The 17987-nt window shown below is 50.3% G+C and overlaps 1 protein-coding gene across 3 annotated transcripts; it reads left to right on the top strand.

Annotated features, from left to right (window-relative positions):
- Positions 1–7226: 7226 nt before the first annotated feature.
- Positions 7227–11440, top strand: Cabp2 (calcium binding protein 2). 3 transcript variants are annotated; one of them, XM_008822903.1, is made up of 7 exons: positions 8026–8146; positions 8645–8809; positions 9473–9503; positions 10222–10356; positions 10808–10917; positions 11036–11183; positions 11415–11440. In XM_008822903.1, the coding sequence occupies exons 1-7, from the start codon at positions 8090–8092 to the stop codon at positions 11438–11440; spliced, it is 672 nt and encodes a 223-aa protein (XP_008821125.1). In that variant the 5' UTR covers positions 8026–8089. The 3 variants fall into 3 exon arrangements, with proteins under 3 accessions (XP_008821126.1, XP_008821125.1, XP_008821127.1); XM_008822904.1 differs by lacking the exons at positions 8026–8146; positions 8645–8809 and adding an exon at positions 7227–7388; XM_008822905.1 differs by lacking the exon at positions 8645–8809.
- The last annotated feature ends 6547 nt before the right edge of the window (positions 11441–17987 follow it).

Here is a 17987-nt window from a genome sequence, read left to right as displayed (position 1 = left end):
TCCTGAGCTTGCATGCCCTATACCCTTTCCACACAGGCCAGGCCTAGGGACACTGGTGGACAGAGCAGACTGGAGAGACCAGGCCTCTTGTGCCTGGGGGGGCATCTCCTGCCTTCCTGCATGCCCTGGTACCCCAGTCAGTTCTGTCCTTGGAGATGCCTCACATGGGATATGTGACCTATCAGAGCCACAAAGTGAGGGTGCAGAACCACCGCCCAGACCTTGGGGAGGACCAAAACCTTTCCGTCAGGAGCACCCCATAGCTAGGGTTCAGGCTTGGGGACCACTTTCCCTCCCTTGAGCCCACAGCTTGCCTGGGGCTGGGAGCCCATGGCAGAGGTGGTACCAGAGCTGGGCTCTCATCTCCAGTTCACAGCTGGAAGAACATCTGCCCAGCACTGAGCTGTTTACAAAAAGCTTTCATAGAAATGATCTCATTTCATCTCCCAGGCAACCCTGGGTAGGAGAGGAGGGAGAGGAGGGAGAGGAGGGAGGAAGGCTTGTTCCCATTATGCAGACAGGCCACGGGGTCTCAGAAAAGTTCCTTCATTCATGTGCTCAGGCCTGGAGCACACGTGTCCCTCCTTGTGTTGTGTAGAAACATTACAGACCTGGGGAACAGGTGCTATGGTTTGGATAGGTGTCCCCAAAGATCCATGTGTTAAAGACGTGGTCACCAGCATGTGGCACTCTTAGGAGACAGTAGAATCTTTTTATTGGTCTCTGTGTGTGGTATATGTACATGTTCATGTGGCTGTGTATGGAGGTCAGAAATCAAGGCCAGAGAGCATCTTCCTCTACAGCTCATCACCTTATTTTTTGAGACAGGATCTCTCACTGAACCTAGAGCTCATCGATTTGGCTAGGCTGGCTAATCAATGAGCTCTGGGAATCCCACCCCACCCCCATCTCCACCCCAACTCTTGCCCTTTCCAACACACACACACTGGGGTCACAGACATGTGCCACTGTACCCAGCTTTTATGTAAGTGCTGGGAATCTGAATTCAGGTTCTTCTGCCCCCACTGAGGTGTGGGGCCAGGTAACCATAGACTGCGACCTCTGACACCATAAACCAAAATAAACTTTTTCTCTTCCTAAGCTGATTGCTTTCAAGGATTTGTTTCAGTCAAGGAAAACTACCTGATACAGCAGGAGATCCTTCTATGCTTGGGTGGGCTGTCCCTCTATCATGCGCTCCATGTGGCAGCCTTCAGCCACAGTACTTTTTTCTGTAGACCTAGCCTTTGCTCTGACTCTGGGGCCTCCTCTTCTGGGTCCTAGAGACATAGTCATGACAAGTCAATAGGCCAGGTAACTCTCTCTGTCCATCCCCAACTTCCAGTCTGTGTGTTCATTCACACCTGTATCTAGTGCCGTTTAAAGACATATAAACAGTCTTAGTGCTCTATAAAACTCACCCTAAAATGATGAACATTCTGTTCACTGCATATTCAGTGGTGGGCAATCATGACCACGGTGTAAGTCCAGAATATTGCCATGTTGCTAGAGAAGAAGCCCTGTACCTGTTAGCAGTGACTCCTCTCCATCCACACTCCTGGCAACCACTACTCTCCCCTTTTTTAATTTATTATTTTCATTTTATGTGTATGAGTGTATTGCCTGCATGTGTGTAAGCACACCTGTGTATTGATATAGCACAGTTTTTGAGATAGGGTCTCATGTAGCTCAGGCTGGCCTTCAACTTTTGATCTTCCTGCCTCAGTCTCCCCAGTGTAGGGATCACAGGTATGCACCATCATACCCAGTCTGGATTTACTCATTGATAATCGATGGACATTTGGGCTGTTTCATTCTTTGGCTGCTATGAAGAATGCGTCCAGGTTCCTGTGAACTGATGTTCTCATTTCTCTGGAGTACATACCTAGAAGTGGGCTTTGCTTGGTCATGTAGCCACTCATTCTAAGAGACCACCGGACTTTTCTGGCAGTGGTTGCACTATTTGAGAACTGAGAATCCCACTACCAGTCAGGGAGTTCCAGGTTCTCCACATCCTCACCAACACTTGTCATCATCTGTCTCTTTTGCTTTATCCTATGTGTGGTGTTTTCCAGATGCCAAGCTTTGAGTTTGGCTTGTGAGGAACACAGTGGAGCAGGAGGCATCCTCTTATCATCATAGGTGTCACTGTTGAAAATCGAGGGGATGACGGACATGTTTTCAGCCTGGGGATACCATTGGTGCTATGGTTTTTACCCTAAGGGACTCTTAATAAAGAACACAATTCAGGGGCTGGAGAGATAACCCAGTTGGTAAAGTGCTCATAGTACAAGCATGAGGACCAGAGTTCAGCATCAAGCATGTAAAAACTGCTAGATATGATGGTGTATGCTTCTATCCCCGTGCTGGGGAGACAGAGACAGGCAGGTCCCTGGGGTATGCTGGCCAGCCAACCTAGCCTGCTTGTTGAGTCCCAGGCCAGCAAGAGATCCTATCTCAAAAACAAGAAAGAGAGTGCCCAAGGAATAACCCTTGAGGTTGTACTCTGCCCTCCACATATACACCACACAGGAGCACATGCACCTACATGCACATGAACACACAGAGATTATAACCCAGGCATGATGACACATACCTGTAATCTCAGTGCTGAGGAAACTACAATAAAGATGGAGGCATGCCATAAGTTTAAGACCATCCTGGTCTACATGGAGAGTTCCAGGGCAGCCTGGGCTACAGAGTGAGACCCACTTTCATCCATCTGTCTGTCCATCTATCCAGTCACTTATCCATCACAATACCCACACACCCATGTATCCACCCAATCATCCTCAACCAGCTAATCCATCCATCTTTTCATCTGCCCATCCAACTATCTATCTGTTCAATCATCTATCCATCTACCAGCATTAGCTCATCAAATACCATCATCCATCCATTCATCAATCCATTTGTGTATCCAGCCATACAATTTTCCCTCCATCTACCCACCCACCTATTAACTGCTCATCTATGTGTTCATCCCTCTCTCCACCCAAGTCTTGGACGATCTGTCCTTCCAACTTCCAGCCACTCAAACACAATTCCATCTGGCCGCACAGCCAGCCAGCACCCCCCCTTTCTTCCATCCATCACCCCACTGCTAGGCAGTACTGCTCTTGCCATGTGGAAGGTCCCAAAAGCAGAGCTAGTCCCCTGCACCCAGGCTCAGAGAGCTCAGAGCTCTAAAATGTCTTCACCTCTGGCTGCCCATCACCCTCTGCAGAGGCCACTGACCCTTCTCCTGCCTCCTGAGGCCTCTGCCCAATGTGCTCTGACCTACTGATCCTGGACACCAGAGCTGGAACCTTAGTTTGACTAAGTCACTGAGAAAGTTGAAGTCACCAAGGCCTCCAGAACACTGCTCACAGAACAAAGGCCAGGAGGGATTTCAAGCCAAGGACCCTGACTGAAAAACCTTGCCCACTAACTTCTGGCCAGTTATTATTCCAGCTACCCTTAGATGCAATTTGGGACACATATTTCTCACCATTTCATATCTTCCTAGAGGCAGATACAAGATCAGTAGATACAAGGTCATTAGATACAAGGTCAATAGATACAAGGTCGGTCGATACAAGGTCGGTCAATACAAGGTCGGTCAATACAAGGTCGGTCGATACAAGGTCAGTAGATACAAGGTCAGCTCCCATTTTTTCAGACAAATCTATTGAACTCACTGGGTGATACAGGCCTGTAATCTCAGTTACTTGATGAAAGAAAAGGAAAAAGAAAAGGGAGGGGAGGGGAAAGAAAAGATGAGAGTGAGGGTGGAGGGAGAAGAGAGAAAAGAAAAGAAAAATGGCCAGAGATGTAGCTCAGTAGAGCATTTGCCCAGCATGTTGGCAGCTCTGGGTTCAAGCCCCAGTACAGGCGAGTGGGGGGAGTAAAAAGGCTCAGAAAGGTAAAGTACTTCACTAGAGGTCACACAGCAAGTGTTTGAGGGAACCCAGCCCTATAGGCCCTAAGACCTTGAAGAACATAGAATTTTCTCTGAGGAACATTTTTTTAAATATTTTATTTATTATTTTTATTTTATGTATATGAGTGTATTGCCTGTACGTAAGTATACCTCTGTGATGCAATGCCCAAGGAGGTCAGAAGAGGGTGTCAGATCCCCTGGGACTGGAGTTACCAAAGGTTGCTAACTGTCACGTGGGTGCTGGGAATTGAACTGAGATCCCCTACAAGAGTAGACAGTGCTCTTAACCACTGAGCCATCCCTCCAGCCCCTCTGAGGAACATTTTCAGGGCTGACTCTGTCTGTCCTGGAGTAGAGGGGATGAAGAAAGTCACAGTAAAGGATCACAGTGAGCCCTTCCTACCCTTGACAGCATCCTGGTCCATCTTTGTTCTCAGATCTGTCTCCAGGCTGTGTAGATTGTCCCCTCTGCATGGAGGCCACCCTCTCCCTGAACTCAGTCACCTTATCCTGTCTCCCTCACAGCAAGGTCTCCCTCTAACTGTGCTTGTAATTTCCCATCAACTGTAATCCTACACTGCTGAAGGTGTTCCCACCAGGTGGAAGGTTCCAGAAGCAGGGCTGGTCACCTGTGCCTAGGCTCAGAAGGCTCAGCACTGACATTTAGCAAACCCTAACCTCTTAAGTCTGGCATGACCGAGTTGGGCACACCTTTGACTCCAGCACTCAGGATGCAGAGGCAGGTGGGTCTCTGTGAGATCGAGGCCAGCCTGGTCAACTTCCAGGCCAGCTGAGGCTACAGAGAGACCCTTTCTCAAAAAACAAAAACCAAAAAAAGAAAAAAATGAGGCTAGCAAGTTGGCTCAGCAGTTAAGAGCACTGGCTGCTCTGACAGAGAACCCGGGTTCAAATCTCAGCACTCACATGATAGTTAACAACTGTCTATAACTCCAGTTCCAGGGGATCTGACACCCTCTTCTGACCTCTTTGGGCATTGCATGACACGGGTGCATTTACATACATGCAGGCAATATACTCATACAAATAAAATAAAAATAATAAATATGAAAAAAAAAGAAAAGTTTGCATAAAAACTGCCACCTTATCATGGCAGCAGACTCATACATGGCGTGTTTATTGTGTCCCCACACACACACACACCCACACACACACACACTTTTTAAAAAGTGCTTTTGTAGATCAGCCTCTGCCTCTGGAGTGTGGGGACTAAAGGCATGAGCCAATAAACCGGGCCTACCTTTTTTGGGGGGCACTCCTGTGTTCAAGAGACCCTCCCACCTCAGGGTTTTAATCGTACACCTCCACGCCAGGTTTCTCATGAATAAAACAAGAGGGACTGGAGAAATGGCTCAGTGTTAAGGGCACTGGCTGCTCTTTCAAAGGACACCCACATGGCAGCTAACAACCATCCATATCTCCAGTTCCAGGGGATCCAACACCCTCTTCTGACCTCTATGGGCATTGCAGTGACACGGGTGCATTTACATACATGCAGGCAATATACTCATACAAATAAAATAAAAATAATAAATATGAAAAAAAAAAAAACAATCACTAATCACTACCCTTTGAAATGTCCCCATCTCTTGCCACCATGCCCTCTGTAAAGGCTAGCGACTCCTTTCCTTCCTCCTAAGGCCTCTGGCAAATGCTCCCAGTGAGTTCAGGCACCCAGACACTGTCAGGTCACTGTTGATCACTGTCAGCCTCATGGAGGGCCAGGCATAGGTTAACATTGGTGGGCACTGCCTAGAGTGCTGTGCTTAACCTTCACCTGCCTGGGTCTGTGTTCCCAAGCACACAGAGACTCCTAGTGGCCCTTGTCTGAATTAGATACACCTGGGAACAGCTGCTGGTCTGGGGCTAGATACCAGCCTGCCTGAGATCTTTGTTTCTTTGTTTGCTTTTTTGAGACAGGGTCTCTGGCTAACTCACTAAGTAGCCAAGGATGACCTTGAACTTCTGATCTTCCTTCCTCCACCTCCTGAGTGCCGAGATTACAGGAATGTGCCGCTACATCCAGTTTATACAGTACTAAGGATGGAACCCAGGACTTATGCATGCTAGGCAAGCGCTCTACCCACTAAGCCACATCCCCAGCGCCCTTCTCCTGGGCCTTAGAGGTTCGAAGATGAGTCCTTGAATGGATGGCAGAGCACCGGCTCAGGTAGCAGACAGGTTGTAGGATCTGGTTGCCTGGGACAAAGGCTGGTGCAGAGGGCAGGTGAATAAATCATGAGGGGCCCAAAGCGGGCCTGACAGGACAGCTGACCTCATTCTGGAAGTGAGGAGCAGGCAATTGCGTGGTGAGTGGCTGGGGAGGGGTGAGGGGGAAGGGGACTGTGTGGCACCTCCACCCTTGTTCCTTGAGAAAAGTTTGTGGGTCAGGGGACAGGTTCCCCAGGAGGTAGAGGGGTGGGCAGAGGTGGAAGCACAGAGGTACCCTGGGGCGCCGGTGGTGGGGAGGGAAAAGCAAGTGATGTGCTTTCTGGAATCTTAGAGCCATCAAGGGACAGGGATGGTAAGGGAGTAGGAATAGCAAAGATGGACAGACAGACCAAGGTGAGAAAGAACCTCTGGGGAGCCAGGCATGGTGGCACATGCCTTCAATCCCAGTGATCAAGAGGCAGAGGCAGGCAGACTTCTGTGAGATCAAAACCAACCTGGTCTACATAGTTCCAGGCCAGTTGGGGCTACAGGGAGACCCTGTCTCAAAAAAAAACCCCAAAAACCAAACACCAAGAAGAACCTCTGGTTAACAAGGAAGGAGCCAACAGAGGCTGACAGCAACAAAGCGGGGCCGAGGGGAGCAGGCACGAGCCAGGGGAGCACACAGAGGCTGAGGGTAAGAGAGACTGAGCGGACCTGAAGGCCACGGGAACACTACTAGACAGACAAAGTGGTAAAAAGGCTGATGCCACGGAGAGTAAGGAGGGCTCAGAGCAGAGGCAGCTGCCGGAGCATGAGCCATCGGGGTGGAGGTGGCATACGGGGAGAGAGGGAGGCCAGCCAGGTTGGAAGACAGGCTGCCTGGGTCTGCCAGGAGCCCCAGGGAAAAGTCTAGCCCTGTGAAGGCTGGAGGGTGGTATGGAAGGAAGGTGAGGGGTTTCAGAGACAGGCAGTGAGAGAACTCTGTGGGAAGGTAGTGACCTTGGAGGTATAGGGCTCTACTAATCCCCAGAGCAAGGAGAGAGGTCTCACCTACAGATGCCCACTGACCTGCCCTATCTACAGGACAAGGAAACCCAGTGTGGCCAGGAGGAGGTGCCACATCCTTATATCCATGGCCCTGCCCGAGGGCCCAGAAGATGGCAGCTTCCCCTCAGGTGACCCCAGCCCCTCTGCAGGCTCTCCAGGACCCAGCCAGGACCTAGCCAGCCCTGTTGCCCGCAGGCGGGCTCTCCTCCATGAGCTGGAGGCCCAGGTGCAGGCTGCTTATGGGCAGGTAAGGGGCAGGGGCTGTCATTTACTGAAGGATCCTACAGTCCAAGTGAGACCACCCGTGTAAGACAGTTCACACATAGGTGGCCAGAGGGTTCAGGAGAGGTCAGGGGACTTATCTGCCGCCTCTGTTGACATTAAGGAATCCAGTGCCCAGAGTTAGCTGCTTATGCAAGGACAGGTCCGAACACGGGGTTTCTACCCTGAACCTAGGGTAGAAACAGTATCCTGACAGGAAGTGACTTCAGACTGGACCAAGGTAAAAGCTGGTAGCCTCTCTCCAAGGATCCACAGATCCCCCAGACCCAATGCTGTTCTGGAGGGGGAGGCTCAGCAGGCCCTGGTACCAAGTGCCTATTTCCTCCTCAGGGACTCCAGCCTGCTTCTGAAGGCTCTGATTGAGAAAGATTAGCACAGGGCTAAGGGGAACAAGGCTGGAGGGGATGTCAGGAAGACCCTCGTGAGGAAGATCCGGGAGGCTGCGCCTTCCAGGGGGCTCTGTGTACCTCCCCGCTTCAGAGATGCTCAGAGATAATCCTGGATTAGGGCCCAAGCCCTGGACCCAAGGCCCCCCCACCTACCCACAAGCCCCTGATCTTGCCCACAAAACCCCAGGGAAATCCTCTCCCGTTCTCCCAGCCTGTTCTTGGGAATGGCTGGGGGCTGGCAGAATCCACAGCATCCTCCCAGGACTCAGGGCCTGGCATGGTTCAGGGACCCATGGGGAACTGTGCCAAGTGGCCTCGGCGCCGGGGGCATAAGGTAGGAGGCTAAAGGGGGGACTCAAAGCCCGGAGCCTGGGTAGCCCCCAAGCATCAGACAGGTGGTGGGATAGAGGCTTGAGGGGCACTCGGCTGGGTTAGAAGTGGGACATGGGCTCTGGATGGGATAAAAAGGCCATCTGTGCATTGTCCTTGAAGGAGATGTTTTCCTGGATGCCCCCAGACTTTGCTGGGTCTGCCCTAAGGTTACCAGCCAGTTACCAGTCTTGTGCTAGTTCCAATCTCTCGGCCTTAGCTAGGGTGACCCAGAGCTGGAGGCTGGGTCGTGCTCTGCCACAGGCTATCTCAGTGACCCTGTCAAGTCCTTTGCCTTAGTTTACCCAACTGACAGTTGGGGTGAACCCTTTCAACCTAGATTGTTAATTGGGTCTTATGAGCACAGAGCTTCTCCCATACTGATAGTACTGGGCTCCAGAGAAGAGGGGCTGAGGAGGGGTCCGTGGACCACTGCTTCAGCTCATGGCTAACTTTGCTGCAGGACCCCTGGCAGTGGCCTGGCTCCCCTCTAGGGAACTCCAGCCCCAGTCCCAGCCCCAGCCCCAGACCTGAGGAGCAGGGGGGCACCCAGGGTTATTCTGTGCTCGGCAGCCTGGTGGGGCCAGCCTGCATCTTCCTTCGGCCCAGCATCGCCGCCACCCAGCTCGTATGTACGGCCACTTATCCACAGCCTGCTGTCCTTGTCCCTTGACCTCATGGTTCCCTGAATAGGAGGGAAAGGCTGAAGAGGACATCATAGGAAAGACACTGGACCCCAGGGAGTGGGGCACAGTGGTGACTTGGGAGACCCCAGAGTCATCCCTAGCAAGGGGAGGGTGGGGACCCATGGAAACAGTCACCCAAGGATTGAGGGTACAGTTCAGTGTCAGAGTATTCACTTAGCAAGCCCAGAGTTCCATCCTCAGTACTGCAAAGAAAGAAAGGAAAGGAACAGTGTCCAAGGAGGGGATGGACCAGGGAAGAGACAGGGCCCTTAGGAGAGGGACAGAGAGCAAATCCAACCTGCAGTGATATTGAGGCCAGCAGGGCTGCATCTGAGGCTCTGCCCCAACTCAGGATTTGCCTCTGTCAAAAAGAGCTGTAGGCTTCAGAAGAGGGGGTGGGGGCAGGGGCCTGGGAGTCAGTCGCTTGGCAGGTGGCAGGGAAAGGGGTCCCCAAGATGTTCAGGAAGGTGAGCAGGACCACGCAGAATCAAGCTTAGGCCCTGGTGTGCTGTGAGGGAGGGCTGGGTGGGGTGCCCCAAGAAACGGAAGAAAGGTACAGAGGCCTGTGTGGGCCAAGGAACTCCTAACCCATCTGTGCACCCCAGGACCGGGAGCTGCGGCCGGAGGAGATTGAAGGTAAAGGGTTCAAGGAAGGGTGAGTTGGGGTGGGACTTGGGATGGAGATGTAAGGAGGGGAGTCTTGGGCTGGGCCTCTGCAGGGTCTTGGAGAATCAAGGACAAGCAGGCTGTGGGGACCAGGCTAGCAGACCAGGGAGGGGTGGCAGACCCTTGCCCTCTCCTGCTATCAACCCTTTGGTTTCACTGACCATGCTGGTCAAGGGCTTCTTTCTTATTTATCCATCCAGCTGCCACTTCCTTGCTGCCCAGAGTGGGCCCAGCCCCTTGACAAGCACCAGGAAACATGGCTGCCTTTGTAGATGAGGTCCCTGCCCCCTGGGAACAGAGGTCAATGTGCTGGCTACAGCTGCTACTGTGGGAAACCAATGAGTGGGCTGGTGGGGAAGAAATGTGGAGGGAAGTCTTCCTGTGTAGAACCAGAGGAAGGGAGAATGTTCTGGAATGTAACCTCCTTAAGGTCAGAGACTTGGTCTCTTCCCTTCTCCCTCCCTCTCTTCCTTCTCTTAATAATCATCTAGGACAGAGATCGACACATAGTAAATGCTTCTTAAACATTTGTTGAACAAAATTTTACAACAGCATGTGCAAAAGCCCTGGGGCAACAAATAGGAACCGAGGTTTAGCAAGGAAGGACTAGACCAAAGGGAGAAAGGCTGGTACCAACTGGGGTCTAGGGAGGGTATTAGGAAAGGCCTGACCTCACCCTGCCCCACAGAGCTGCAGGTCGCCTTCCAGGAGTTTGACCGAGATCGGGATGGCTACATTGGATATCGGGAGCTGGGGGCCTGCATGCGGACTCTGGGCTACATGCCCACTGAGATGGAGCTCATCGAGATCTCACAGCAAATCAGTACGTGCTTCAGACCTGCCCTGTGCTCCAGCCCTGACTGAGTCCTGAGGTAGCTGTATGGGCTGTTCCCAGAGCCCAGGACATGGCTGTCCTTAAGGGGAGCTCTGCCTCCTGAGATTGTCACCAACTGCTAGGAGAAGTGGGGAGGCTGCCATGATCTCCCTTCATCAACAAAGAGTTGAGGCTCAGAGGAATGAAGTGACTTCTCTAGGGTCACACAGCAAGCTCATGGGGACTCAAAGCCAAGGAAAGCTCCAGTGTGTTTTAAGAGCCTGGCTGAGGGTGATTCCCACCAGGAGCTGCAGCTGATCCAGCCCCCAGTGCACAGAATGAAGGGACTCATATATTGCCACAAGAGAGGGGGACAGAGGCAGGAAGGAGGCCAGTAGTAGGCAAGGGAAGGTGGGCAGGCTACAAGGCTGAGGTCTCTAATGAATGGACATACCCTCAGGTGGTGGGAAGGTGGACTTTGAAGATTTTGTGGAGCTAATGGGTCCCAAGCTGCTGGCAGAGACGGCAGACATGATTGGCGTGAGGGAGCTGCGAGATGCCTTCCGGGAGGTGCACCTTGGGTGGAGGGGGCAGAGGGTGGAGAGGGACAGAGGGGCTGCAGCAAGTGAGAGAGGGAGTGGATGTGAGCTCAGTCGGTGATCCCACACCACCGTCAACATTGCCACAGTTTGACACCAATGGGGACGGCTGCATCAGTGTCGGGGAGCTCCGGGCGGCCCTCAAAGCTCTGCTAGGAGAACGCCTCAGCCAGCGGGAGGTGGACGAGATCCTGCAGGACATCGACCTCAATGGAGATGGCCTGGTGGACTTCGAAGGTACCATCTGCCCTGCTTAGCCACATATACCCTGGAAGGTCCCTGTGCAAAGCACGTCCCTGTCCTTCCCTGGTTAACCATCGCTGAGAATCCAGAAGGAAGGGCTACTTTCCCCACTGACAACAGAAGAAATTTTTGTTAGTTCTCAGGAAAGCTCAAGTTCTTGCTCAGCAAGAGGGAAATAGATGGCATCGGGTAGGCAGACCTAAAACCTTGGCTTTGTCCTGGCAGAATTTGTGCGGATGATGTCTCGCTGAGCCTGTACGGGAGCTAGAGGCAGTGGACCAGACTCAGGGACCACAGCCTCTGCCCTGCGCTGGATCCAACACATTCCTTGAAGCCCGTCGTGTCCAACCAGGACCGTGCCTCTCCTCCCCATCCCTGCCTGAGCACAGTACCGCCCCCCACCGCCTTCACCCCTTGCCCCTCTCTGGTTCTCTAACAATAAAGCATCTTGGAGCTTGTGGAGAAGGTGTTGGCCTCTACTCCCTCATCTTGGAGACCTGGCATTTGACCCCCAAAAGGTCTTTCTACCCACAAGCCACCTCAACTGTGATCTCTGGAGGGGTGGGGACTCCCTCTTCTCCCTCTCTGGATTCTGGGCCTAGCCTAGAGGAAGTCTCAAAAAACATCCCTGGGCAAGGTGTGGTGGCACAGACCTTTAATTCCAGCACTCTAGAGGCAGAGGCAGGAGGATCTCTGTGAGTTTGAGGCTAGCCTGGTCTACATAATGAGATTCAGGCCAGCCAGGAAAACATAGTGATACCCCGACTCAAGAACATAATAAATTCCCTGGGCTTGTACACACACACACACACACACACACACACACACACACACACACCAGGGCTTCTGCAGCCCTGCGCTTGAAGTGCTGAGGACTGAGTCCTTCTCTCTAGCTCCAGCACCCGTATTTCTGCTGCAGCCTGGCAGGATGCTGCTCAGAGCTTTGATCCAGAACTCAGCCTTCAGCTTCCAGGACAGTGGTGCTGCAGACCAGCTTGCTGACCCCTTCAGGAGGCACCTTATCTGAAAGATGACACCTCTTTCCCTAGGAGTCCCTAGTACTGGATGCAGGGGAGTGGGGAGGAGAACAGCACTGGCCAGCCCTGCCTGATGCAAGGCCCCTCAAACAGACAGTGTGTTCTGAGGCCTTTAGGTCAGCCACAGTGTAGGACCTCCAGCCCTAACCTGTTCCCTGCCCTTTTATTTGCTGGCACCCCTAGACTCATTGCCTCACACTGAGCCTTCATAGCCCTTGTTTCAGCCCTTGTTCTAGAAAGCCACAAGTCTCCACCCGTTCCCACAGTAGTAGGCTGGGTAACTTAGAGACAACATGGATTTATCACACCATTCTAGAGGCTGGCAAGTCCAAGATCAAGATACAGGAAGCGGCTGTGTGTGGTGACCCACACCCGTGATCCCAGCATTCAGGAGGCTGAGGCAGGCAGATCCAGAATTTGAGATTAGCCTCAGCTAAGATTCTGCCCCCCAAAAAAGTGTGGGAGCTAGAGAGATGGCTCAGTGGTTAAGAGCCATCACTGGCTGCTCTTGCAGAAGTCCTGAGTTCAAATTCTAGCACCCACACGGTGGCCAACAACTGTTCTTAACTCCAGTTCCAGGAGATCCAACGCTCTCTTCTGATCTCCATGAGCATTACATGGCATGGGTGCACTTACATACATGCAGGCAATACACTCAGACACATAAAATAAAAATAAATAAATCAAAACAATTTTTCTTAATTTTTAAAAAATGTGCTAATGAGATGGCTCCATGGGTAAAAGACCTTGCCATGAAAGCCCGATGACTTGAGAACTTGTGCTAACTGTCCTCTGACCTCTAGGCATGTGCTCATATACAAATGCAATGCTGATAGTAAATAACTAAAATTTTAAGTTTTTTATTTTATTGGGTGTATTTATTTCAGGAGGGTTGTACGTGTGTCATGGCACAAATGTGCTAATCAAAGGACAACATGAAGGAGTCAGTTCTCCCCATCCACGATGTGGGCTCTGGGAATTGAACTCAGGTTGTCAGGCTTGGTAGTAAGGGCATTTACCCACTGGGCCATCTTGCCTGCCCCCAACAAGTATAATTAATTGTTTTGGTATTTTGGGGGATTGAATCCAAGGACCTACATGCTAGGCAGGTAAGAACTTCATCCCCAACTAAAGTTGAAGAAAGAAAAGAAGGGTCTGGAGAGATGGCTCAGCAGTTAAGAGCACTGGCTGCTCTAAGAGAACCAGGGCTCGATTCCCAGTACCCACATAATGGCTAATAACTGTCCATAACTCCAGTTTCAGGGGATCCAACGCCCTTTTCTGACCTCCATGGGCATTGCACGACACAGGTACACTTATTTACATGCAGGCAATACATTCATACACATAATAGCTTTTTTGGTCTTTTTGAGACATAATAATTTTTTTTAAAGATAAAATAGACACAAGAGGTTCTGGGTGATGATGGACTCATCTCCGCGTCCAGCTGCAACCTGCTTGCTCCAGAGGGCTGAACACTGTGGCCCCTCATGACAAAATGCCAGACAGAGCCCTCATGGACTAGTCACCTGTAATGGGCCCATCCTAATAATGTTGTGCTGGGAGCACAATTTATTTTTTGTTTTTAAAGAGTTATTTTATTTTTAGTTTTGTGTGTCTGTGCATGCACATGCGTGCCCACGTCACCCAGGCCAGAAAACGGCATCGGATCTCCTGGAGCTACAATTATAGGCAGTTGTGATCCACCTGATGTGGGTATTGGGAATCAAATTGGGTTCTCTGCAAGAGCAGCAAGTGCTTTTAACCGCTAAGCCATCTCTCCAGCCCCTTCTTGTCTTTTGTTTTTTTGTGAGATAGGATCTTGCTGCGTAGCTATGACTGGCCTGGAACTCACTATGTAGCCCAACCTGACCTTCAACTTTTTGCAACCCACTTGCCTCTGCCTCCAAACTTCTGGGGTTACAGGCATGCACACCACCACCATGCCCAGCGAGGGGACTAAGTTTCAACAGGAATTTTTAAAGGAGACAGGATTTTTTTTACTGATTGATTTTTATGTAGATGAGTGTGTGATATCTGCATGTATGTAAGTGCACCTGTGTCATGCAATGCCTGTGGAGGACAGAAGATGGCATTGGATCCCTTCTGGAGTTATAGATGGTTGTTAGCTGCCATGTGAGTGCTGGGATTTAAACTGGGTCCTCTGCAAGAGCAGCCAGTGCTCTTAACTGCTGAGCCATCTCTCCCCAGGATCTTTTTTTTTTTTTTTAAGCTTAAGAGAAATTTTTATTGATTTTTAAGAATTTCATACAATGAATTTCTCCTTCTCCTTCTCCTTTCTTTTGTCTTTTTTTGAGACAGAGTCTCCCCGTAGCCCCAGCTGGCCTGGAACTCACTATGTAGAACAGGCTGGCCTTGAACTCACAGAGATCTGCCTGCCTCTGCTTCCCAAGTGCTGGGATTAAAAGACTGGCATGAATTTGTATTATATTCAGACCTCCTCCCTTACCACCACCACCCCACCCCCAACTTCATGTCTTCTATTAGCAAATGAAAAACCCCATCCATATTACATAACATCTCTGAGCTGGGTACCAGAGAAATCATATCTCTATTAGAGTGTCAGTAATCTATAATTCTTACACACAGATGCACCAAAGTCAGGGTCCACTCCCTTTCCTTTTTACATGACTTGGGGTCAGAATATGCCCAGGTTTCTTGGAATGAGATTTTCACACTTGTTTTCTGTCTCTCTTACACTCTGCTTGGGAATGTCAAGTAGGAATTTCTCTTTTTCTCAGTGTTTGGAAACACTGGTTTTCCTCATCAGAGATGGTTGTTCACAGGCCTTGCATGCGGGTTGTACTTGGGCTGTTTCCAGACGTCACTCAGCACAGTGACCCCACTGTGGACCAACCAAGGTGTTCTCCAGTAGGGTAATTCCCCTGACTTGGGGTTTCACTGTGGGTAAAAGCAGAAGCTGGTCCTCACAGCAGGCAGCGTTAGCTCACAGGCCTCCAACCCAAGATTCTCTGAGAGGCAGTTGGGAGGTTTCACAGCTGCACCCAACAGCTTTCTACCAGTGTCCTCTAGTTTATTTTCTGAAATCTGTAGACTTCTGAGTTCTAATGCTGTTGAGGACGGCAGCCAGGTCTTGACAGCCCCTGGGTGATGATGATGACCAACTGACCATAGGTGCCACTGGGGTGTGTGTGACCAGACAATCCCCTCTGTCATTTTGGCTTCCCAGTTATTTTCCCTCTGACTTGCCAAGTTCTGAGTTCAGGATTTTTATTTATTTTTAATTTTTATTTATGTATGTATTTATTTATTTATTTGTTTATTATTGATTTTATTTTATTTTTTGTCTTTTGAGACAGGGTTTCCCTATAGCCAAAGCTGTCCTGGATGCGCTATAGAGACCAGGCTGGCTTGGAACTCACAGAGATCCGCCTGCCTCTGTCTCCCAAGTGCTGGGATTAAAGGCATGCACCACCACGCCCAGTATTTTGTGATCAATAAGCATCAAAAGTCTTAATAAAATGAAAAGGTCTGGAGTCATGTTTTAAGTCCTTGTACTGAGAGTCACCATTACCACCATTGTGCTGGCTATGCCGACATTTTGGCTCTCCAGTTAATTTCTTTACTTGCCAAATTCTGAGTTTGGGGCCCACCGCACAACCTGCATTCCAGCACATCCTTTCAGCACCTGGTGATTCCCATTGCACCCCAAAAGCCAAGGTGTGGCCATTCATCTGCCTATAATCCCAGCACTGGCAAGGCGGACAGGAGGGTCTCAGGGGCCTGCTGCCCAGCCAGCCGGCCAGAACAGTTGAGTCCCAGGTTCAGTGAGAGACTGTGGAATAAAAGGTGGATGGGGCTGGAGAGACGGCTCAGCAGTTCAGAGCGCTGGCTGCTCTTGCAGAGGGCCTGGGTTCAATTCTCAGCACCCACATGGTGGGTAACAACCATCTGTAACTTTAGTTCCAGGGTATCCAATGCCCTCTTCTGACCTCTGCAGGCATTGCATGACACAGATGCACATACATACATGCAGGCAATATACTCATACACATAAAATAAAAATAATTAAAAAAAATATTATACATACATATATGGTGAAGGAGGCTGAGAGATGGCTCAGAAATTAAGAGAACCTGGATTTGGTTCCCAGCACCCACATGGTGGCTTATAACCAGCTGTAATTCCTGTTTCAGGGGATCTAGCACCTTTTTCTGGCCTCCTAGGGCACTACACGCATGTGGTTCACTTAAATACATACAGGCAAAACACTCATTATGATATATGTATATGGTGGAAGGCAATTGAGGAAGACACCAGATGTATGTCAACATCTGACCTCCACATGTACCCACACACACAAATAAGTAAAGAAAGTAAAATAAAATGGCTAGGTCCTAGGGGCCCCCTGGACCTCACAAGGTGGCCTCAGGCTGAACAGGCAGGCAGGCCCAGTGTCCTGAGCAGCAGTCTGGACATTGAGATACCAGGTCTCCCTCAGCACCACCCGCCCCGCAGAGCCCAATTAATCCATAATCCTCAATTAGGCAATCCCTCCTGCCAAGCTAGCAGCTTCCAACCACAATAAGTTGCCCCAGCCCCAAGGCTTTTCTGGAAGCCTTACAGCTAGCACAGACAGTATCACCCATGAGAAAAATGACTCTGTGACCACCAGGAGCCAGGGGTAAAGAGAACACCAGGGATCAGCTGCTCATGGCCCCCCACCCTGCACAGTGACACTTTCTACATCTGTGACACAACTGGATTCTTTGCTTCCTGGACTCCATGGTGGGACCCAACTGCCTAGATTATTTTTTAAGATTTACTTTTATTATTTTTAATTATGTGAATATGTGTGGGGGAGTATGTGCATATGATTGCAGGTGCCCAAAAGTTCAGAAGAGGGTGTCAGATCCCCTGGATCTGAAGTTACTGGCAGTTTTGAGCCATCAGATGTGGGTGCTGGGAACAAAACTCAGATGTCATCAACTGCAAGACCAACAACTTGCTTTTAACCAGAGTCAACTATCCAGACCCCTAGATTTTTTAAAATTTACAGTTTGATCAAATAATGTCTTCCAATCCCCTCAGAATCACACAGAAGTTTCATTCTCCTAAAACACTGCCTAGGCTTTAACCATTCAACTCTGTCCCCCTGACAGCTAGTAATCTGTCTTCTGTATAATTTTCCATTTTTTATTATTTTTTTAATTTTATGTGTATGTGTATTGCCTGAGTGTGTGCAAGTGCACTCCTGCTATGCAATCCCTGTGGAAGAAGGAAGGTGTTGGGTCCCCTGGAACTGGAGTTACAGACAGTTGTTAGCTGTCATGTGGGTGCTGGGAATCAAATCCAGGCCTTCTGCAAGAACAGCCTGTGCTCTTAACTGCTGAGCCATCTCTCCAGACCCTAATTTTCCATTTCCTAAGATGCTGTACGACTGAACCATACAGACTGTAGTCTTTTCAGACTGTTTTTTTTCTTTTCTCTTCTTTTTGTCTTTTTGAGGCAGGGTCTCCCTGTAGCCCCAGCTGTCCTGGAACTCTCTGTGTAGACCAGGCTGGCCTTGAACTCACAGAGATCCACCTGCCTCTGCCTCCCAAGTGCTGGGACTACAAGTGTGCGCCAACACACCCTAGACTTTTACCATGCTAAGTGCCTGAAGCACTGGTCAAGAGGCCTTGCCATCTTCCCCCACATGAGCAGAGTCTGCTCATTGGGACAGATCACAGCTGCCCTCTCTGACCTCCCTCAGGACAGTCTGCGTTCCTCAGCCACA

This window comes from Nannospalax galili, unplaced genomic scaffold (genome assembly GCF_000622305.1).
Source record: "Nannospalax galili isolate Female #2095 unplaced genomic scaffold, S.galili_v1.0 scaffold89, whole genome shotgun sequence".
Taxonomy (NCBI): domain Eukaryota; kingdom Metazoa; phylum Chordata; class Mammalia; order Rodentia; family Spalacidae; genus Nannospalax; species Nannospalax galili.
Note: the sequence above shows the minus strand (reverse complement) of the source record. Positions and strands in the feature narration are given on the sequence as shown.

Bases quoted from the DNA above. Each gene is read 5' to 3' on its own strand.
- Cabp2 (XM_008822903.1), top strand. From the start codon at position 8,090: ATGGTTCAGGGACCCATGGGGAACTGTGCCAAGTGGCCTCGGCGCCGG. The intron at 9,504-10,221 runs GTAAAGGGTTCA...CCTGCCCCACAG, and splicing joins GCGGCCGGAGGAGATTGAAG to AGCTGCAGGTCGCCTTCCAG. The intron at 10,357-10,807 runs GTACGTGCTTCA...ACATACCCTCAG, and splicing joins CGAGATCTCACAGCAAATCA to GTGGTGGGAAGGTGGACTTT.